The following is a 23,509-nucleotide window of genomic DNA, read 5'->3' as shown; positions in this document are numbered from 1 at the left end:
TCGGCCAACTTGGGGCCTTTAATGGCGTTACAATTTGCCTTCGTTATTGTTGGCGTCCTGCTGGCGAACCGAGGTGTTGCTGTGTCTGTGTGTGTGTCTCTAATGCTGCTGCTCGATGAGTCCGAGAAAAATGATGCCACAAAGCCCCACGGTGCAAAATGCTCATTTATTCCAAAGTGAGTGGGGGGTGCGGCAAAACACGGGAATATGTTGCACGTTTAACGTTTCGCTTCAGAATTTATTGCTGGGCGTCTGCGCGGTTGACAGTCGAACCCATAAAAACTCGCTCGTAGTTCCGGGGTGCGGTACTTAAGGGCCACAGGGTTTATGGGGGGGTGCGGGTTGCACGTTTATTGCATTTACAGTTACTTAATTCTTTTGCATGAACTTGCCACATAAAACAATAATAATTGCACACCTATACACCCTGTTACAACTTGCCCCTAACAAGCCCCGCTCCAACATCTCCTTCATTTTTGTTGCAGGTGCGTATGGAAAGTGTGTCAATTATGCGGGGCAGGTAGGAAAGGCATTTTGATTGCCGGCAAACTTTTTTGTAAATACCCTTAAACTTGCAAAGCTGCTGCCATTATGCCACAACATTTTTGGGGCAGGGCTCAGCATGGCTATAAATGTTGTTGTTCTTGTTGTTGTTGTCGTTCCGGTGCGTTGATTGTATTATGAGTGACGTGTACCTCAAAAAAGCTTTTAAGTCATTAATTTCATTTGGAACAGCATCATACTCAAAGGATTTTAAAGTGCACAAATTTCGAAGCAAAACCAGCCAAGTCTCAACAGGACAGAAACGCAACGTTTGCCACATTTACGGGCATCAACATGCCATTAAAACGATTTACAGACATATATGTCTGTCTATGGGCAAATGTGTTTCATTAAACTGAATGAATTTGCGCAAGATGCGTGAACATGTCAGCCGAAAATAAATCTACTAATAACTAAGATTTATGCCAAAAGCGCACACATGCTGAATATATTTATGTGCGAGCTGCGGCTGAAAAATAAGCCAGAAACTCGACATTTAAAATCAGCCGGATAAGCCACAAGAGAAAGGCACATTTTGCCTATACTATATTTTGTGGGTGTTTATCTGTGTTCTTTTTTTTTTGTGCAAATCAGAGAACACAATCTGCATGCAAATGAATCAAATGAATTGGTTTTGGCAATTTTTAAGCAGAAGAAGGGGCGTGGCTGCTGCGCCTTACTATAGCCCAGTGGCTGTGGCTCATGTCTGCGGTTGTTGGCAAACTTTTGCCTTATTTGATTAAATAATTTCCATTTAACTTCTTACTTTATGCTTGCCTTTGGCTTAGGCGACGACATCCACTCGAGCCAAAGGACTTGACACAAAAGTCAGAGCCAACATACAAATGTTCGTAATTAAGAGCAACAAATACGAACTACACACACACACACACACACATAGCTGTTGGCAGACACGCACAACAATTTAGCTGGCGAATTAGTATGGCAAAAACTTAATCTTTGGACCGCAGGCCAAAACCTCCAGAAATAAAAGGTATGCCAGCACACAAAACGCTCGAAATAAATGACTTTTTGCCATAAGCAACTGGCATTGATTGCCCCTCTATACTAACTATAGCTACACATGTATATTTAGTTGTGTTAGTATTAGTAAAAAGGACAGCTTCACCTATGATATACACGCTCACCTAATGGGAAGAGCGGACAGGCAAGAGCAACATTTGAAACAAATAAGGGGAGTGCACGACTAGAAGATACCCAAGCATTCGAACTATCTTTGAAGCATATAACTGAAAAGTACTAAAAGAGATATTAATATTTATCTCTAAATCGATAGTTATCTACAAAATGAATAAGGGAGAAAATATTGAAAAATTGCAGCAAATATTTTAAATGCCGAGTCTTTAGCTTTCGACAGACAGCCTTACAGCTGGACATGCCTAGATCGACTCGGCTCGTGGTGAGATACTTTCCCCTGGCCGTTACATACTCGTGCAATAAAACCAGTATACCCCTTTTACCCATTTTTAATGGGTTCAGGGTATGAAAAAAAACTGACGCTGTCTGATTTAAATGAGGAGACACAGCGACTTGGGTCTCATGACAGCTAGATTTACAATATGTGGTCACATATTCATTTCAGCAAATACTGAGCGAAAAAGTTGATAAATTGAAAAAATATATTAAGTTTTTAATTACAATTTCATTTTGTTTATCTTTTTCATTATAATTCCAAAAATGTTGTTAAATTATTTTACCCAAAAAAAAAAAAAAAACAATATAAATCAAAGCTCGTGTTGCAATCCAAGAAATTAGTATGTATTAGAGTATATTTTACACAATTTTAGTTTAGAATGTTTTGGAATTTACCTCACAGTATGCCGTAGAATTTCTTTGAACATGTGACTGTGAATTATTAACGACGAGATATTTTTCTCTCAGCACAAAAATAAATCAAATGCAAAACATTTTTAAATGTTTGTTCAATAAACACAGGAAGAAACTCAATTTACTAGCATTTAATAATGCATACAATTTTTCGCAGTGCACACATAAGTAAATACAGAGCAGGGGATTTTGGACCAAGGGGATGGGGGTGGGGGGCTGGTTATAAATGTCTGGGTGGCGCCGTTTGGCTGTAAGTATGTAATGTGGAAATAGGGTTAAAGCAACAAAATCCACGCACCAAGAAATGAAGTGTAGGGCGACGCAGGCAATGGGGCGGCAACGGGCTGTTATGGGTTAGCAAATTGTATTGTTTTTGTGTAAATTAGTTCATTCTGGCGAGTGTGTATGCCTGTATGCCTGTGTGTGTGAGTGTGTGAGTGTATGTGTGTTTGTGTGTGTGTGGGGTTGGTCTGTGCGCTCAATGCTCAGCTTGGACGACGTGTTCGGTCCTTTTAATTTGCATGTTTTATGTTCACTTTATGAGATTTGAGTTGGTCTTGTGGTTTAGCATAAAATATTAAACTGGCCACATGTGCGTGTGCATGCGTGTGTGTGTGTGTGTGTGTGTGTGTGTGTGTGTGTGTGTGCAGGGTCTCAAGTTTGCTGCGATCATAATTTATCGTTGAGCTTTCGTGTGTGCAGACCCAGTTTCAATTTGAGCTTTATCCTGACATCGCCACAAATCTTGCGCATGTTTAGTTCTATTTTGTTTTGTTTTGTTTTGTTATTTATTTAATTTATTTATTTATGTGGCTCACTAAAACCACTTTAATCAGCCCCAGTCGACATTGCCAGCGCATCTGGCCTCGGAATTAAGCCCGCCATTTAAGCCAGCCCGATTTTGGCCAGCCGCTCGTTTAGTTATAAACCGTCAACACGCACGCCGCCGACGTGGCTTACAACAGCGAGTCTCAGTTAATGACGGCTCGTTAATCGGTCAGTTGGCCAAACTGATTTTATTTATGGTCAACTTTTATGACACATTCAGCGAGGGCAACTAGCTAAACACATGCAAAGCCCCGGCTAGGTATTTAAGGCAGCCATACGAATTGTGTTAAAGTTGAATTACAAACATTTGCAAAGCATAGTATATTTGTTGTTAAACAAACATGCCGGTCAAATTAGTAGACAAAAGCCATGTCCTCTTGGCATTTGGGAGTAGATGCCACTTGAGTGCGATTGTTGCTCAATTGCTGCCAATCACATCAATAATTTAACTCATAGAGTGAAATTCCATTTGAAGCCAGTAATAGATGGATTCATACGTGCAGACTGCGAAAGGAGTGCATGTTAAACTCTTTACACCGACATAAACAGCGGGCAAAAATACGTGCGTGGCATGATACAGTGTAATCGAGGTCAACGACATCCGAGCGAAACGAAAGGACAGCTGAATGGGATGGATTGCGGCATGAAATTGATGAGAGCTGCATTGTGGCGATGTGGCGACAGCACATTCTGCAACAAAACAAGAGAGAGAGTATGCCAGTCGGGAGTGTCCGGCAACGAGATGCTCTCTACCCAGCATCAATCTCTCGTTACAAATAAACAAGCTAAACTGCCCCAAATGGGTTCGTGATAAATGCAGGTGTTTATTTTCCAAATGCGGCTGTAAATACCAAAGCCCTAGATCATGTTTCCAGTTTGTAGAAAAGTACAGAAAAGTATTCTGGAACTGTGTATACTAGACGGGAATGTGGAGTCTCTAGCTCCTATAAGCGCCGATATATGTATGTTCAACAAGCAGGATTTCGTTAGCGAATCTTGTCAATTAAGTGGAAACTGGAAAAATTTTAGATGATTTGACACAAACCTGATCCGTGGGAGGCACATGATGGCTACAGTTCAAATTACTCTAGCTCTTAACGTCTCTCTTTTTTAGGGTATCAGAAAATACCCATATCCCGCTAAGATCCTGTCTGGTGGCAACCAAAGCAATCAACTGTAAAATGTAGCAACAATGACACCTCATGGCGCTCTCTTTATACTGCTCTGCTTCTTCAACGCGCTGTGCCTGATATGTTGCCAGTGAGTGCAAGTGAAGTGCGATCTGATGCAGCATGCACAGGAGATGCTAAAAAAACGAACAGCAACAACAACAAAAAGAAAAACGAACAACAACTGGAGATGGCACATTGCTGGCACATATTTTCCAACGGCTGTCAACAGAAATTGCTGTCAGCGAAGGAACCAGGACATTGAGGTTTTCAAATTGTTTGCTTACATGCGGCCTTGGTGTGGGCGGACGATTGGGGTTTGTGGTGCAGGATGGGGCGAGGTTGGGCTGCGCAGAAACCCGACACGACCCAAACCCGAACACGTTACCATAAATCTGGAAATGAAATAAGTGTACACTCTTGTATAGTTGACATTTGGTCACTCAAACTCGTTACGATAGCGAATGAGTATTCAGGCGTTGTCTCACCCACTTACACACCGCCCCCCATCCCATCTCATCTCAACAATTGAGTCAGCTATCTGCTGGTTGAAGGACTTGTAGCCAGCACGTACCGCATGTAAGTGTCCCTATGCGTATGTGTATCTCTCTCTCTTTCTCTGTGTGTGTGTGTTTGTCTGCCACAAGCACATGCGTCAATTTAATATAACAACAAGAACAAGCAAGGCAAAATAAGCTACAAAGAAGAAGAAGAAGAAGAGGCAACCGCACAACCAAATAAATGAGATATTACCAATTTGTATTGAATGCCCTGAAATGATATAATGGCCAAAGCGTTGGCTCACGATGCTTCTCTTTGGTTTACTTGGTTCTTGTTGTCGCTTATCGAACCATCTAATGCCCATTCGGGTTATTTGTGCTGTCCCCAAACGCAATTAGGCCAAAACAGGGCAAACACTTGCAACTCATTAAGCGTGTCAAAGCCGAGGCAATACAGTCACATTTATTAAGTATACAACGTGAGGGCCTAAGCCCGAGATAAGCAAATCGAAAAGCATTTGTATAGCTGAGACAACAAATGATTCGCTTAAATATTAAAGAAAACATATATTTTACACCTATAAGTTGAAATCGTTTATATTATCGACAGATCGATGCTATATCTATCAAAGGTTAAACGGCGCTCGGCCATAAGGCAAATATATGGGATATTGCAACACAAAGTACAAACTATAAAAGGAAAATATGTCAAGGCAGGGCTTTCTATTTCCACAACACACAGCTGAATGGACAAAACATGTGGCAAACCGAGCTGTACGCCAGGTCCCTGCGTAGCACGAATTAAATGGACTACAAAATAACAAAAACAAAGTAAAACAACAAATTGAACAAACAAGAAATGACGACAAGCTTTGGCACGCCGAAGATGAAATACTCTCACAGCTTAGAAGAATAATGGTGAGAATCGTTAAGATAGTAATTGCTGTGATTGTTAAAGACAACTTCAGGGATAGATGAGCTTCATGATATTGTCGACAGACAGATGGAGAGTAGCATAAAATAAAGGTATATCGGTATACCTATATATAGGTATTATCGATAGTCTGATTGGTGAGAAGAACTCTTTAAAAGAAAGTATAAGTTTAAGGTATGTAAAGTCATGGCATGTATGAAAAACCATTCTGACAAATAAATACATTTTGTGAAAATATATTAGTCCTATGTTGAACAAGATATGGCGCACAAATAAGTAAAAGTAATCAAAGCCGGGGTTTTGGTATAATTATCAGCAAATTTTTTATGCAAGAATTTCATTTTCGACCGATCGTTCCCATGTACATATAATAGTCTGATCCGGCCGGTTTCGACTTGCCTGCCAGACAAACATGGCTCTTGATACCGATCAAGAATATATATATATTATACTTTATGGGTTCGACGATGTCTCCTTCTATGCGCTAGAAATTTCATGACCTCCACAAGGGTATAAAAGCAGAAGGAAAAAACAATGGCAAATCGTAACAGCAACAGGGCAGATTGGGGGTATTAGGGAGTGTAAAAGCAGCAGCGGCAACAAAAGGAAATTCGTACACAAATTGTAAAGAAATAAAATTTTAGTATGCGCATATTGATTTTATGATCAGAAATAACTACGCATAGCGGGCATATCGGTCGGGATATATATTTCAAAAAGTGCAAAGCAATCACGAGCCTGCCTATGTCACTGTGTGTCCGTGTGTGTGTGTGTGTGTGTGTGTGTGTGTGTGTGTGTGTGTGTGTGTGTGTGTGTGTGTGTGTGTGTGTGTGTGTGTGTGTGAGTCCATGTCTATGGCAAAGCAATGTTAAATTGCTGGGCATGAATTCGAAATAAAAAGCCAGAGCACAGGACGTCGATTTTGGAGCCAGCAACTGACAGCCTGGCGACAGCAGTAAAGTATCTGCCGGCCATACATTCGACAGTTGTGATAAATTTTTGTGTTAGCAAAACACATTTTTGCCGTTCCAGCGTGGCATTTTTTTTCTGGCTTTGCCAAAAATATTTTGCGCATTTGCCACGTTCGCCACGCGCTAGCTGGCATCCTTAAATATGTTTAATTTAATGCAAATTGATTGGGCGCCTGCCGCCCTTGTTAATACAGTGTCAAGTTCAAGGCTGCCTCGAGAATTGAAAGACGAAAATATATAAGAAAAGCCAAAGGCAAACTTTTTTTTATTATTGTTAATATATGCACAGGAAAACATTCTTCAAATCTAAGACACAAAGTTTTTAATCTCATTTGCTCATTTTTCGCATTATACGCTTCATAAAAATGCCATAATCCACTAAACCTTCTGCTCCCAATTGCTGCCAGCAAAAGGCCAAACAAATTTCAGCTAAACAAAGAATAAATAAAAACGAATACTTCAACAAACAGCAGGGCCAATAAAACATGAGGGCACCGAACTTCCAATACACTTACAGACAAATAGATTGTGCTGGCAAACATATATTGCTTCTAATCAAAATTCGTATATTCAAAGTTTTTGTTGGTTTTTCTTTTTCCTCAAACTAAGTCATATATTAGGCAATGTTTGAGAAAATATGCTCAAAAGGATTGTGCCAAGACCAAGTTTGTTATATTAATTGTCAGTTCCGATTTATTTATATATATATGATTTATGTTTATATATGATCGGGTATAGAGTTAAGCAGATTTGTCTGCAGCTAAAAAATGAATTCAAGTCAAGTATTTACAGCTTGAATTAAGTCGACGAAAATAATTTGTTAGGAGGTTATAACACCTTTATACTTTGCTAAGTCACCTTCAAAGTTCGTGATGAAATTAAGATACTCTTCACAAGCTTCTAAAAGCCACAGCAAATAGGAAAATAGAATGAAAGTGTTTAAATGCTGTGACTGAAATCGAAGCCGACATCGAGACAAGACGAGACGAAGCGAGACAAAGGCAAAGGCAGAAGATGCTGTTTTCTTTTTTTTTTTTTTGAGGCCCGACGCCCAAATGTATGCCACAAAATATTGTTTACAAATCTCTTCAGCAACGCCCACAAATTTGTATGCTGGGGCGATTGTTGTTGCTGCTGGCGCTTTTGGCATGCGGTTCAGAGGCTGTAGATTTCAATATTTACTTTGGCCAACAGCAAAAAGGAAACAAAACCGAAACTTTCTGCTGAGACCGCTTAATGATAGTAGCTTAAAGTTATCGGGCCGGGCCGGCGCGATTGTTCTCTTTATTAAATTAAGGTCGCATAACAAGAAGAGGGCGGCACTTTTGCCAGTTGACACATGAGCACGAAGAACAACCGCCATAAATCGACAAGTGGAGCGGACCTGCCCAGCGCCAATGCCAAAGCCACACGCCCGCCATAAAACTGAGAGCTGAATGTTGGAGGCCGATGCCGCCGCCCTTTAGCACATGTCCAGAAACCACTTGAGAGCCGAGCCGGGCGCACACTCGGGCTCAAGTTGCCAGCCCACAGTGTGTGTGTGTGCGTGTGTGTTTTAGCTGCATAATAATTATGTCACTTTTGGACAAATCGATGCAGAGTTGAAAGCGGCAGCTGTCGCACACTTGAGCTGTAATTTGAACTTTAACTTGACTTTAAATGTGGCGGCAACAAACTGAACCGACCCCATGATGTCCATGTCCTTAAAATGACATTTGCGACGACTGCAGCAGCTAAACAGGGCAACAACAAGAACAACCAACAGCCAAAAGTTTTTCACCCCAAACAGAATTTAAGCCGGAAAAAACAACTGAGAGTTGGCCAGGCGGGTGTGCACAGCCAACAGATACCCCGCGCCCAGCTGCCGTAACCAAAGACTTCTAACAAAGAGAGAAGTTGTCTTCTGTTTTGCGTCGAAAGTGTCAAATAAGAAACTAAATCGCATGTCCGCCACGCCATTTTGTAGCTGACCCTTTTTGGCGGGCAACTCGAATTGAAGGCTGCTCATTTATCGCCCTCTATATATATAGACATATATATAGCCTTGTGGGCTGCGCTGGGGTCGCTTTTAGCCCCAGGACGGCATTTAATTACGCTCGTGTTCGTTGTAATGAGGCAAATTGCTTTTTGCTGTCAATTAAAGTAAAGTTTTCGCTTTAGCCTCCACCCATTAAGGGCCAATCAAATGTGGGTGCCGACGAGGACGAGCACGACCAGGATGGCATCGTGTGCAGCCGAGATTTTTGTGGTAATGCCGGTTGTAAAGTAAAGTCCCAGCTATATTTACACACACACACACACACACATACGCCAGCTACGAACACATTTATATTTACCTCTGCGTTGTTTCCTACTCTCACTTCCACTACCACTTCCGGCGTGGCGCAGTTGTTACAATTCGCGACGTGTTCTAGTTTCGCTACGCCTTAAAAACTGACAGTTAATGCGTCTCTGTGTGTGTGTGTGTGCGGGTGAGCGTGTGTGTGTGTGCAGCGTCTTAGAACACGTTTGTAAACATCTTAAATGTGCTTTTAATGAGCAGCTTCCATACCAAAAAAAGCAGGCAGCCAGCCAGGTAGCTGCCATGCGCTACATTTGTTGCCCTGCCCGTCCCTTAACCCATCTCTCTAGTGCTCTAGGCATCAACTTATATATTTCGCACTCGCGGCAATCGCCTTAGTCTGCCGCCGACAACGTTGTTGTATTTTAATAATGTTAATTAGCGCTCTAATTAGTTGTTGCCTTTAGTGCGCGCTTTAGTTTAACGTAGCTTCAACATGCACAAGCCCCCTACTTAAATCCGCACACATGTGGAAGATGTTAAGTGGGCTCCGACTCTAGCCAAATGAAGTCCAAGCTCAACTCCATTGGCTGCACTTGCTGGCCGAGTCGTTATCATGCGAGCGCTGCCGCTTAAAAATTAATGCAAATTATAGTTAAATTATTACCGGAATTTAACATAACAAATCGTTTGGCTTGTATGCAATCAGCCAAACCCCTCCCGGGCTTACTTGCGTGCAGCCGACACATTTGATTGCAATGTGAGCATTTTTAAACAGATCACGAAATAAAGCTGCAATTAAGTGTTTCATATTAAAACAGAGCACACAGGCAAAATCCGACACACAGTGCTTAATTTCCAGCTTGTATTGCGTAATAAAAACTGCAATTGTTTATCCTATTGTTGCTGTTGTTGTTGTTGTTGTTGTTATGGGTTGTAAAGATTGTTGAATATGCCCGGATTCAGTGACAGACGAAACAGCAATGCATTTAATGTCATTAACTAAGTGCTTTACGCGTATATAAAGGCAATTGCGACGGCGATTTTAATTAAACGATACTTTACAATCGCATCGAAAACAGCACTGGCACAATAAACAATATCAACTGGCAGATACTCTGTGAATTTGGCAAAAAGGTTGATATATGCAACAAAAATGTACAAAATTCCATTTTTTGATATGTTTAATAGCTCTATGATCGAAAGCTACAACAAATTTCCCAACATTTGGAGGTACTGAGACATGCAACAAACTGACATTCTCTCAGTTTAAACAAGTAAGAGGTTCTAGTCGGGAGCTCCCGACTAGGGGATACCCTGAACCCTCTTCTTCCAACATCAAATGCATATATATATTCTATTTTAGAAGCTATATGTCAAGTTTGGTGACTCTAGCTCTTATTATTTACCAAAATTGCCCAAAAAACAGGATATCGATATCGATTTTTATCGATTGCTTGGAAACGGAGTAAGTTTTCGATCTGCGCGGGAACTAGGAGCATCTACATCTAAAATTTCAAGTCTCTAGCTCTTATAGGTTCTGAGGTCCTTGCGTTCATACATACGGACAGACGGACAGACGGACAGACAGACAGACAGACGGACAGACAGACAGACAGACAGACAGACAGACAGACGGACATGGCTAGATCGATTCAGCTATTGGTGCTGATCAAGAATATATATACTTTATGGGGTCGGAGATGCTTCGTTCTGCCTGTTACATACATTTGGATTTTGCACAAATACAATATACCCTTATACCCATTTTTAATGGGTTCAGGGTATAAAAAAAAACGGCATTATAATGCACATTAGTCAAAAGTCTGGAAACATAAAGAACGCAATGCCTTTATCAATTTAATATTTATATTGCCTGGAAAAAACGGCAATTCTTTTGCACAAAAAATAATTAAATATGATATGCGCTCATGCGGAACTTAGAAACAGGTGATGTGTGGAGTACATTTGCAACTGGTTTACTAATAAATAATGCAAACTGGAATGCAATTAAATGCAATATATTATTGAAAATGTTCGAGAGTGACATGTCAATTGCTAATAAATAGTTCATAGCCAATCGACATAATTGTAAATTTAATTAATTCATATTTGATTACTTGTGCCTTTCTGCAAAGGCTTAATACGAATTTTCAAAAATAAATAAATTTAAATTAAAAATATTTACCTGTATTATTCCAGTTCAGTGAAACATAAACGAGAGTTGATTGAGTTAAGCTTAAGCTTAGGTATTTATCTGAAAATTATGTGGAAAACAATTTAGGCAATGCACAAATCATTAATGGTAAAAGAAACTTAACTATAAAATGTTCAAACTTAATAGAAATAAATATACAAAAAAAATGTAAAAAATGTAAAATCTAGTAAATTTGTGGGTTTAAGAAAAATTAACAATATTAATAGCTTTATGCTAAAATAAAGAAGGTTGTATTTCGATATGTAACTAAAATATCTGAAATATATTTTTTTAAATTTAAAAAAAAAAAACGCCTTAGGTATAATTATATGCAAGGGTATAATTATATGCAAGGCAGCTTTTAATAATCCACAAGTTATGACTTTCAAAAGAGAATTTAAACAAAGGGAACCTCTTAAAAACTTTGGCATTTGTATTGTATTTCATCTCATTCCAACAAAATCCACAATGCTTTCAATAATAGATCGCGTAATGTGCAATGCGAAATATGTTAGCCTCCATTTAAAACTCGTTGTGCAAAATTACCAATATTGAAACTCAATAGAGCACATTATGTGCATGCGGTTTTTTTATGCATGTACATATTTAAGGCCATAAATAATGGCCAGCCATGGCTAGTGGGGAGGGAGGGAAGTTCGCCTGCAGACAATACAAACCAGCACAACAATGGAAATTGCGTGAGCTGTGCAAAACTGTTTTGCTTGTTAAGAGATGGTCAACAGCAAAAGCAACAGCAACAACAACAACAGAACAAAAAAATAAATACCCTGAACCCGTTCAGAACGAGTAAAGAGGGTATAATGTATTTGTGCAAATGTATGTAAAGGGCAGAAGGAGCCACAGGATCGGGTCGACGAGCTGAGTTGCCAAGTCCGTCTGCCTGCCTGTCTCTGCATCTAATTGTCAATACTTCTCGCATATTTGTCAATATTATTTCGCTTCCATTTCACTAAACCATTAAAAAGAAAAACAACATAAAAAACTTAAAGCTAGAGACTTGGCTTTGTTATGCAGTGAAAATTTCATAAACAACTTTAAACACAGAAGCTATTCAAGAACTCAATTTCCACAATGCGGAGAAGCACAACCTTAGCGTGTATGGAAGACATCTAGAATTTTTAAGGAGAGCGGGGTCGAGGGTATCTGCTAGCCGAGCACGCCCGCCTGGAGCAGTCTTGTTTGTTTGTATTTGTTGCTGTGGCAGATGCAGTCGTTGCGGTCGAGCCCCGCCCACCAACCCATCGAAGTCCCTCAATGGGCAACTTGTGCATAGCTTACAGCCGCAGTTGTCCATTTGTCCGGCTCACAAGTGTCATGCTGTTTGCACCCGCTGCCCATAGCTGTGTGTGTGTGTGTCTGAGTTTCTGTGTGTATGGGTGTATGTGTCGGTGGGTGTGTTAGTGTGCCAATAACAATTAAGCGTTAAAATTTGTGCAGCTTTGTTGCCGTCTCGCCTGCATTGGCTTGTGCATTAGCCGTACGTGTTGCGTATTGTGTGTGTGAGTGTGTGTGTGCGTGCATGCAACCAACAAGATTTGTTAGCCTGGCCAAAACACAGTAATTATTTTATGCTTCTAATGGCCAGCAGGCGAATTTGGTTACAGCTCGCACATGCGAATGATCCTCCCCTTGAGCCACCGCTTTTGGCAAGTGCCAAACCAAAGTTGGCCCAGTAGTAGATCATTTAAAATTTCCGATTGGCTTGACAGACACACACACGCATGCACACACATGCACACACAGGCACACACACACGCACAACCGATATGTTGGTAGCCTTGGCCATGCTTGGTTAACTGCTTGCCTGGTGTGAGTCCGGCTCCGGCTTTGGCTTTGGCTCGGGTTTTTGGCCCAATACGAGGATGCTTGTATTTAATTTACTGTTGAAATTAACGATGCGAACAACAGTGTTTGTGTGCGTGTGTGTGCGCTCGTGTGTGTTTGTGCAAAAGTCAAGCCCCAAAACAACAATTTGGCAGCAATTTGTTACAACGATGGCAACTGCAAATGATTAACAATGTATGCGACATTGTGGTCAAAAGCATAATATTATCATGCATTTCGCTACGAGCGAGCATACATAAAACATGCTTTTCCAAACACACACACACATGTATTTATTTATACATGGGCTGTATGGAAATTAATTTTCTAGCATTCTGCCGGCACTAAAACGGGCCCATTAGCTTATTGTGATATTTATGTGACTGCCATTAGAGCGAGACAATGCCCGTATTAATTACACATTTCATTTAATTCGGAGCACCCAAAACAAGCCAAACCAAGCCAATGATGCAAAATCAATAACTGGCCGGACACGGAATTGAGTTATCATTCGTATTGCCTGCCTGGCTGGTAGTCCGTAATCTAATAGAACGGAAACGCAAATCGTGTTTCTCTAATTATAGAGCGCCCCGTTACGAATAAACATCAATCAAAATATATAGTGGCTGCGACTAATGCCCGTAGGCCAACAGCTGACCAGCAGGTGAGAAAACAAATTGCCGTGCAGTAGGTCAGCACACACACACACACACACACACACACGCGCGCACTCTCGCATAGCGTGTCAACAAGCAATTTCCACACTGAACGATCTGTAACAAGTAAAAAAATAGGCACAAATATGAGTACATCCCGTAACAAACCAGCAGCAGCAGCAACAGTTGTGCTGTGCTTTTATTTTAACGATAATATTAGCTTGAACGGCGGATAGGCTGGGGCCTGGCAATCAGCATAAAGTGGTTGGCATTAAAAATTGTATCAAGCCGCACAATAAAAGCGGCATTTCGCAGCGGAAGCGGGCAGGTTCCCGTCTGCCATTATTATTGCTCTTGTTTTCGTTGTTGCTGTTGTTGTTGTTCCTATTGTTGTGCAACATAATCAAATAATAAGCCCATAAAACCGCTGGCCACAATTAAAAAGCCTCTGGCATAATTTCCAACTTTTTTCGTTGCCTACTTTTTGGGGCGGGCTTTACGCAATGGCGGCCAATGCATTTCCGCGGCTTAGCGCATGGCATTGTGCTAAACAAAAAAAAAGTGCAATTTAATGAAGCATACCGTTAGCCGCAATTAGGCAGCAATAACGAACTGGCGACGCCCAAAGCAACGCAAATAATATACTCTACTTCGCAGACATGGCGGGGTATATCGACTGTGGGTCGCTTATGTGACACAATTTTAACTACGATTGCAAGCATTTGTAGAAGATTCCAGACAAAGTGCCTTCGGCCATTTTATGCTAATGAACCCATTTCATATTCGGCCTTCAAATAAAAAAGATTCTTTTAAAATTCCATAAAAATTCAAATGAATTTCTTTATCATCAAAGTATCAACAATAGTAGCTTTTTTCGTGGCATTATCGGTTAGATGACGTGATATTAAACTGGCAAGAGCGCATCTCGCAGCTGGGCCAGCACCTTGGTCTGTTTGATATTATCATTTGAGGGCTGGCGGCAGCAAAACTCATTATAAGCGGGCATCTGTTTAATTTTTTGTCATTGTCATTGGGCACATTTAATTGTCGAGCACTGTGGCGCGTGTTGGACATTTAGTTGTGTTATTGTGGCCCTCAAAGCATTAGCGCACATTTAAGTAGCCAGCTCTTACTATGCTCTTCCTTTCCTTTCTGCTCTGCTTTTTCTTTTGTCAATTGATTCAAGTTGATGGCGGGCGCGAGCTAGCGCAGAGTTGTGCAAATGCGCAAAGCCAAAGAAAATGAAGTCAACTGGGTTCGTCGTGACAGGGGCTCAGTTGAGTCTACATATATATAGATATATATATCTATGCGAGCGGAGGCAAACAGAACGCACTCAATTGAAATGCAAGTGCAAGTCCAGTCAAGTCTAGTACAAAAGAAAGAGGAAACTGCCAGGCAAATTGGCAGCGCAGACTACAAAATAGTTGCTCCACTGAGCAACGACAAACAAGAAAGCAGCAAAGGCAATGCAAATCAGAAAGGCAACGGCAGTTGGGCTAAAAATGACGGGGCTTGGGAAATGGGAAATAGGGCCTTCAACTAGTGACAACATTGTCAAAGCTGGCAAAAAGCTGCTGCTGCTGGTCGCAGTTTTCTTTGGCAGCAACAACTGCAAATTGTAGTCGCAGTAGTCGCACTTTAGATTTATTGATTGTTTCAACAGCGTCGGCCTTGCGGGTCCAACTGTCCTGCGTATTTGCTGCTGCTGCTGCTGCTGCTGCTGCTGCTGCTGCATTGAGTCCTGGCTTATTGCTGCAGCAAAAAAGTTGAAACACGGCGACAACAATAAAAGCATTGCTGATGATGACAAGCGCTTGCCCCCCCCCCCCCCCCCCCCCCCACCCCTCGCGACCATCTTCGACCATGTCGCGAGCTGGCGTCCTCGACGCAAGACGCACATTTTTTTGCGTCGCTCACACAGAAACATACACTTTTACACACTTGGTCCACTTTTCTTCTTTTTTTTATATACCCTGTATCTATTGACATCGGTTAAAAGGGCTGTGATGGCTTTGTGCCAGTGTACGTAACAGACAGAAGAAGTCATTTACGGTCCCATAACGTGTACATATTATTGTTCAATACGGCCTACTGACTCGATCTACCAAGGCTGTCTGTTCCACAAATTCTATAATAACCGATTTCGAAACTAGATTTCTTAAGCATCAAGATCAATAAATTTCACCTTTCTGTACAATTCCGGCTAATTCTCTAAAATCTAGAATAATAGCCACATTTTGTTGCCATACTTAAGCTCTGGCAATTTCACAACGATCGGACTCTGCATACGTAAGGCATTAACAGAAGTATATAGACCTGAGGGAAGAAGAAGCACACCTGTGGGCAGGTGTATTAAGAAGCAAACTACAACTAGCAGCAACTGCTTGATGTGTGCAGGGTATCTACTAGTCGGTCACACTCGTCTCGAGCACTTTCACTTGTGCTTCTTTTGTTGCTTTGCGCTAGCATTTTTGTGCAAAACTTTCAGCAACGATTCGGATTGAAATTCTTTTGTGCTTACAACAGAATTTTTGGCTTACACAAGCACACACACACACACAAGTATTTATACATTTTTGTTGTACTTGCTTTGAATGCACACATAGTTGATTTGTTTTAAAAAGTGCGGACTCTAGACCTTAAGCATTATTCATACGCCATGTGGAACGTGGAACGGGCGGTGGATGCTGCAGCATTTTGCTGGCTGGACAAAATTTTTATGATTTTTTGTATCTTTTAATTACAGTCATTTCTGTGTGCTGTTTCATGTTTACATTTCAATAAATTGTGCGCACTTTACACTGAACATTTTCCACTTGGCGTCGTCATCCTTGCTTGGCAGTTGGCTCCGGCTTGGCTCATCAACAGTATTTGGTTTTTACCGCCGATTTTGGTCGCCCATAATGAGTTTTTGTTACCAGCAGCTTAAGCTCACAGGATGAAGACACAACAGCGGCAACAATTTCCATTGCCATTTAATTAAAAATTGCAGAATAATTATTTTTCTTTTCGCATCTTTTCACTTTTTGCAGCACAGTTGAGGCACACGGTGAGAGGCGCAAAGAACTTTTAAATAAACAAAGGAGCTCAGCGCAATTTGAAAATCTGCAAATTAGCGCAAATGCAGCGCAAAAGAAATTGAATGAGAGCACGGGCGGAAATTGGCAAAGGGCGCAAATGGGCAGCTGCAAATGCAGAAAGCAAAACTTTTCAATTACATTAAATCCGTTTGACAGAAGTTGGCAACACGCAACGTTGACAATTTATTTTAAGCTCCAAGCTCTTAACGCAGTTCGCCTGTTGCAACTTACAAGCTGCCAGTTTCCAGTTGCCAAAGTAGCTTTGTCCAAATGCGTTAGTAAAACATTTCACCAAGCCAGATAATCATATGTGAAAGCACGCACACACACACACACACAGAGGCAGGTGTTAAGATTACGTGCCCGGGTAGTTCGGCAAACTTGGCGTATGCGTAACTTTTATGCCTATGCTAAAGTTTTTGGCTCATTTACGAGCCGGCAAAAGGGCAACTTATGAAAGAAAATGATACTTTAAGTGCTCCGCAGCCAGGAAAACTTGAACTGCAGCTTAAATTTTGGTTTATGCCGCGACAACTTCAGGTGGCTTAACTTAGCTGTGGGCGGCGCTGACAAATGCTGTCAATATATCAACAGTAAACCGTAAATGATGGGACGATTTTTTATGCTGCTGTTGCAGCGGGCACTTGCAACAAGCTGCAGCTCTGAGGCAGCCCGCTTAAATGGCTGTCGGCCCCTGCCACACTGCCTGCCACTTGGAAGGCAAGTATATACGTGCTACCCGTCCTTGTCGTTTAGATGTATATTTTGGCAGCCCTATACTCTATACTTTATGCTTATTTTGTTGCGGCATCTTGTGCTGGCTGCAAGACGCCAGTCGAGAGGATGTTGCACTGCAATTTATTTTGCCCGGCTGAAGTTTATATGGCAGCCCAGTCGCTGCTTCTGCGGCTTATGATAAGCTGCCGAGCTGCACTTGAGCCGCCGGCTCGACAATCTGTGCAGGCCAGGGGCGAATGCAACAAATTTTTGCTTGACGCTCAAAAATTCAATTTTGTGTGTCAGCCGCAGCAGTAAGCGGCTTACAAGTTAAATAAATTTACTTTTGCTTACGCTGATATGGTGCAAAAATATATATATTTTTTTTTACATAATAATTGTTTAGTGAAAAACTTGGTGTAGAGTCTAAGCAGCGGGCTTTTATGAGGCTGTGTTGATGCCAACAACAGCAGCTAGAAGAGCTTTTCATGATGTGCGAACAGCAGCAACAACCACACAACAACAACAACAACAACAACAGCAACAACAACAGCAACAACAACAACAACAACAACGGCAACAATATTAACAATAACAATAGCTAAAAGGGCATTCGTGCAGCTTGGGGTGGGTGCACTTGTGCAATCTCTCGGCCGCATCAAGTGCACTTTTTGTATGCCTTTCATCAAAACACTTAATTTGCATAATTTTGTGAAGAGTCTGCCACAAGCTGCAGCAACAGCAGCAGCAACAGCAGCAGCAGCAGCATCCATCTGGCCGGAGATCAAAAACCGTGATGCTATTTAATTCCGCCAGCTTTAAATAAATGAAATGCAAGCGGCTAAAAAATGGTTCACAATCCGCAATCTACCCCTCAGTCTATCCGATTCGCTACGCTAGACTGGCTCAGAGATATTGCACTGCGCAAGCTTTTGTGTGTGCTGTAATTTAATATTTTTAGTTCATTTAGCGTTATGAGATTTTGCCGTGCAAATCGTGCACTTTGCATTTTCTTTCGCCCATTTTTCACGGCAACAACTGACAAAGCATTTTCTACAGTCGCAGCCGTAAATGCATTTCTATAGTAAATCAGTCTAATGCACTCAATAACTATGAGTACGTACTTGCTTTAATGCCAAAGGCACCAGGCATCAGGCATCAGGCTTCAAGTAGTGGCAAACTAAGTAAGTGGATGAAAGGCTCACACAGTGACTGCCAGCAGTCAAGCGCCAGTCAGTCAATGTTGCGTTCAATTTGAGTCCCTAAATGCAATCAACTGACAGCAAATCGCTCGACTCACAGAACTCAAGCAATTCGGCCATAGCAAAGAATCTGCCTTACAACAAAATTTGGTAATTTCTCAAATGTGCTGCTGCTTAACATTTAAGCAAAATTTGCTAATTTGCATTTTTATATATTTACCTACTTGACGGAACTAAAGAACTAAAAAAATAATCAGCCTTTAACCATAATAAGAGCCTTTTTGAGAGCTGGAGGCACCGAGTTAAAGATAAAGGCTAGAATCTATGTGAGAGTTGCACGGCGCGTGGTTAACAGGTAACAGGCAGACGGAGGCATCTCCGGCCCCATAAAGTATATATATATTCTTGATTAGCATCAATAGCCGAGTCGATCTAGCCATGTTTGTCTGTCCGTTCGTCTGTCCGTATGTATGAACACAAGGATCTCAGAACCTATAAGATATAGAAATTTTGAACGTAGCTCCTCCTAGTGTGCAGTACGAGTTTTTTTCCGATAGTCGATAACTTTTCCCGTTTCCAAGTAATCGATAAGAATCGATATGGAAATCATGTTTTTTGAGTAAATCTCGTAAGTTAGAAGAGCTAAAGTCACCAAACTGAACATGTAGCTTCTAGAATAGGATATATAAATATATCAAGTATCTTTTATTTTATAGCTATCACCACCTCCCTGATACTACCTCATAGCCATAAATGAAGTAAATAAACCAATTTGTATTGTCCACCAATAAAGGCTACAATTTTATCGCAATTGACTTTCTGAGAGTACACGAATATTCTATAGTACAATAAGATCTAATGATCAATGATCTTGCTGTTGGTAGAAGAGGATTACGGGTATCGCCTAGTCGAGAACTCCTGAGTAGAGCCTTTTACTTGTTATTTGTATACCCTGAACCCATTAAAAACGGGTATAAGGGTATATTGTATTTGTGCAAAATCCAAATGTATGTAACAGCCAAAAGGAAGCTTCTCCGACCCCATAAAGTATATATATTCTTGATCAGCACCAATAGCCGAATCGATCTAGCCATGTCCGTCTGTCTGTCTGTCGGTCTGTCTGTCTGTCTGTCTGTCTGTCTGTCTGTCTGTCTGTCCGTCCGTCTGTCCGTCTGTCCGTATGTATGAACGCAAGGATCTCAGAACCTATAAGAGCTAGAGACTTAAAATTTAAGATGTAGGTGCTCCTAGTGCCTGCGCAGATCGAGTTTGTTTCCGATAATCGATAACTTAACTTAGAATCGATATCGATATCCTGTTTTTTGGGCAATTTTGGTAAATAATAAGAGCTAGAGTCACCAAACTTGACATATACTTTCTAAAATAGAATATATATATGCATTTGATGTTGGAAGAAGAGGGTTCAGGGTATCCCCTGGTTGGGAGCTCCCGACTAGAACCTCTTACTCGTTCTAATAGATAATTAATTAATTGTAAACAAATATTTGACTTGTGAATACATTTTGCCCAGTTACCGAGTAATTGAGCTTCAATTAGACGAGTTTTGGTAATCGAGTAAAATGAGTTTGAGAGCCTTGCCCTCGCAGGCATTGTTATTTGAAAATTTAGTCTCAAATAGCTTACATCAGATATATTTTTGATATTTATTAAATCTTTTGATTTACTCTTTACATTATTTTTGTTTATTTATTGGGCGAATAACTTGAAAAACTCATTGGATTTTAAATATAAAGCTTAAAAATCGCAATCAATTTCTTAATTCTGCTCAAGTTGAGAAAATCGTGCAGCGAGTATTTATTGTTGTTTGAGATTTGAGCAATTTCTAGCGATAAATCTCAGCGGAAAACAAATCCAATCTAAACTCATGCTCTCTCTCTCTCTCTCTCTCTCTCTCTTTCTCTTACACTCTCTGCGTGCAGCTAAGCGAGGACATTGGCTACGTGCTCTACTCAGCGCTGGGCTCCTTCTATATACCCAGCTGCATCATGGTCTTTGTGTACATACGAATTTACTTTGCCGCCAAGGCGCGGGCAAGACGGGGCATTAAAAAACATCCGCGCAAAACAAACAACGAACAGGTGAGTGAGTGAGTACCAAACGTGTCTTCTTGTAGCTCTGCGACTGATAGCTTTGGCATATTGCCGTTTTGAACTGCTCCCCCCCAATCCCTTTGCTCCTTCGGTCAGTTCAGCCGGAAAAGTTGAGCAACAGCCGTGCTGCGTCCAAGCACTGTAAATGCAAATTTTGCCATTTGAATGAACATGAGCGCCGCGTTCAGTAGATGCCAGCCAGCTGAGGCCAGCAATTTTGCTCGGGCATATGTGGCGTATGCGCAATATTTGTGAGCTTAAAGGCTGCGGACATTTAAAGCGCTGCTTGGATCGGGTGCGGCAAGTGCCTCACGCGCTCTGCTGGCATTGCTCGCCAATTTGTGCGCTACGTGTTGGCCATAATGGCTGTGCACAGCAGTTGCCCCCTCGCAATCGCCCACATTTGGCAAATTTGCTCATTTTGTGCAGCAAAATGGCGTCGCTTAGTGAGCCCAGGACTCAGGACTTGCTGCTTGATTTAAGCTGCAAATTATCGCGCAAAGTTACGCTGATTGAGTACAAATCCTCTAATGGCTGCAGCATATTCAGTTGGCCACGCAGCGCCAATTACCTGGCCGAATTACCCACAATTACAGACCTGAGCAGCAGCATTTGCGGCCAATTCGAGCACAATTTGCATTTTCAATTAACTGGACGCCAGGCAAACAAACAGAAAAAAAAAAAGAGGAGAAAAACCATCGACACTTGACTAACAATTCGCACAAGCAAAGGCCCCGGGCTGTGGCAGCTGCTGCTCAGGCATGAGATTAACCCACTCACGCACGCACACCTGCACACACTGCCACACACACGTGCACACCTGCGCTGCATTTACCGTGACGTTTGTCGTGTGTGTGTGCCACGCCCTTGTTTGTGTAATCGCGCTGCGCTCTGACGCGCCTGTAAACGTGGCTTAAAATCGAATATTTGGGAAAATGGAAAAGCCATGTAGCATGTACCAACTGATTGGCGCCTCTCTTTGCAGGTAACGAGCTTCACCACCGCCAACAACAAGAAAGGAACAATACCGATGCCATCCTCCAGCGCCGCCGGAGCGCAGCTGCAGCTGCATCAGCAGCGACAGATAGCCACCATTGAGACCCCACCGAATAGCGCGACAATGCCCATGCAAATACCGACGGTCACCATGGACCTGGCCTCCGACATATCCACCTCGGAGGCGGGCGAGCTGGAGGCCGTGGCCGCCCAGGCGGCGCTGGCCTATGCCAATCCCAATGGCGGCTCCAGTTCAGCCGCGGCACTGGATGGCCTGACGCCCTGTTCGCCCAAGGAAACGCTGCAGGTCAGCACAATTGCAACGGGCCGCGGCGTTGGGCTTAATGTGCCCGTGCCGCCTTCGATGGGCAGCAACAACTCGATCAATGTGCTGAACAACAACAACGGCTGCGTGGCCACAGATGCCGTTGGAGCCACGCAGCCGGTAGCCAATAGCAACAGCAACAGCAACAGTGGGGCAGCTGGCGGTGCGGCGAGCAGCAATGAGCTGCACGTCTCGCCCATTGCCGGACGCTGTCGTGCCCTATCCGTGGGCATTGATACGGACATGGTGAGTGAATTCGATCCTTCCAGCTCGGATTCGGGCGTGGTCAGCCGCTGTGCGGTAGTCAAGCCGCTCAAATTTCGCCTTTGCCAGCCCATCTTTGGACGCAAATCGAATCAGCAGCGCCGCAACGAGGCCAAGGCAGCCGCCGTTGCGGCCAAGAACAATGCAGCCGCCGTTGCGGCCAAGGCCAAGGAGCTAACGGCCAAAGCCGAACTCGAACCGGCCATACCGAAAACGCCAAAGCCCCGCGATCCCGAGAAGGAGAAGCGACGCATTGCACGCAAAAAGGAGAAACGCGCCACACTAATCTTAGGCCTAATCATGGGCAGCTTCATCGCCTGCTGGTTGCCCTTCTTCTTTCTGTATATACTGGTGCCGGCGTGTAGCAGCCATTGCAATATACCGGAGTCGGCGTTCGCGATTGCCTTCTGGCTGGGCTATATGAATTCGGCACTAAATCCGGCCATCTATACCATCTTCAACAAGGACTTCCGACGCGCCTTTCGGCGCATCCTGTTCAAGTGATGTTTGGCCTACGTGTGCTGCTACAAGTGCGTCTATGCCAGCATCGAGAAGGCCACAGAACGCGCAATGGGCAGCACACCCATGGGCTATGGGCATGGCATGTATCAGCATTACAAGCGTTAGATATGCTTTCAGTTTGTAAACGATATTTCTTTTTCTTTATATTATTATTATATTTATTTGTTGAATAGTAACGAACATTGTAGCTCATTTCAAAAGCAATGAACGGCTGTGAATTTGATGGAATCTCTCAATTTCAATTTATGCGTTTTTGCGTTTCGTTTCTAAGTCTGCCCTCGAACTGCAAACTTGAACCCCACAGCTGCTGCACACACACACAAGCACACAAGCACACACACACACGCACACTCGACCCTCGACCCTGTGCAAACACGAATTTCATCTAAGCAAACATCTTTTATGCACACTCAATGGCCATTCAACTTGATATTATTTCACAAATTTTCAATTTCTTTTTTTTTTTGGTGTGGAAACCAAGTATATTCTGCGACAATATGTCAATGGGGCAGGTGAA

General features: G+C 42.3%; 1 protein-coding gene across 2 annotated transcripts in view; it reads left to right on the top strand.

Moving 5' to 3' along the window:
• The window catches only part of LOC115764064 (alpha-2Db adrenergic receptor), a 49,407-nt gene extending 26,347 nt beyond the window's left edge, over positions 1-23,060 (top strand). Inside the window, exons 2-4 of one of the 2 annotated variants that reach the window (XM_030706913.1) lie at positions 20,715-20,873; positions 21,871-22,452; positions 22,540-23,060. In XM_030706913.1, coding sequence (XP_030562773.1) covers positions 20,715-20,873; positions 21,871-22,452; positions 22,540-22,974 — 1,176 coding nt within the window. In that variant the 3' untranslated portion in view covers positions 22,975-23,060. Of the gene's footprint in view, positions 1-20,714; positions 20,874-21,870 lie in introns of both variants that reach the window. The other variant, XM_030706912.1, reaches the window with a different exon arrangement.
• The last annotated feature ends 449 nt before the right edge of the window (positions 23,061-23,509 follow it).

Source organism: Drosophila novamexicana, unplaced genomic scaffold (assembly GCF_003285875.2).
Source record: "Drosophila novamexicana strain 15010-1031.04,08,12 unplaced genomic scaffold, DnovRS2.1 tig00000817-arrow-arrow-pilon, whole genome shotgun sequence".
Taxonomy (NCBI): domain Eukaryota; kingdom Metazoa; phylum Arthropoda; class Insecta; order Diptera; family Drosophilidae; genus Drosophila; species Drosophila novamexicana.
The sequence above is the reverse complement of the archived record's forward strand: the minus strand, read 5'-3'. Positions and strand labels throughout refer to the sequence as shown.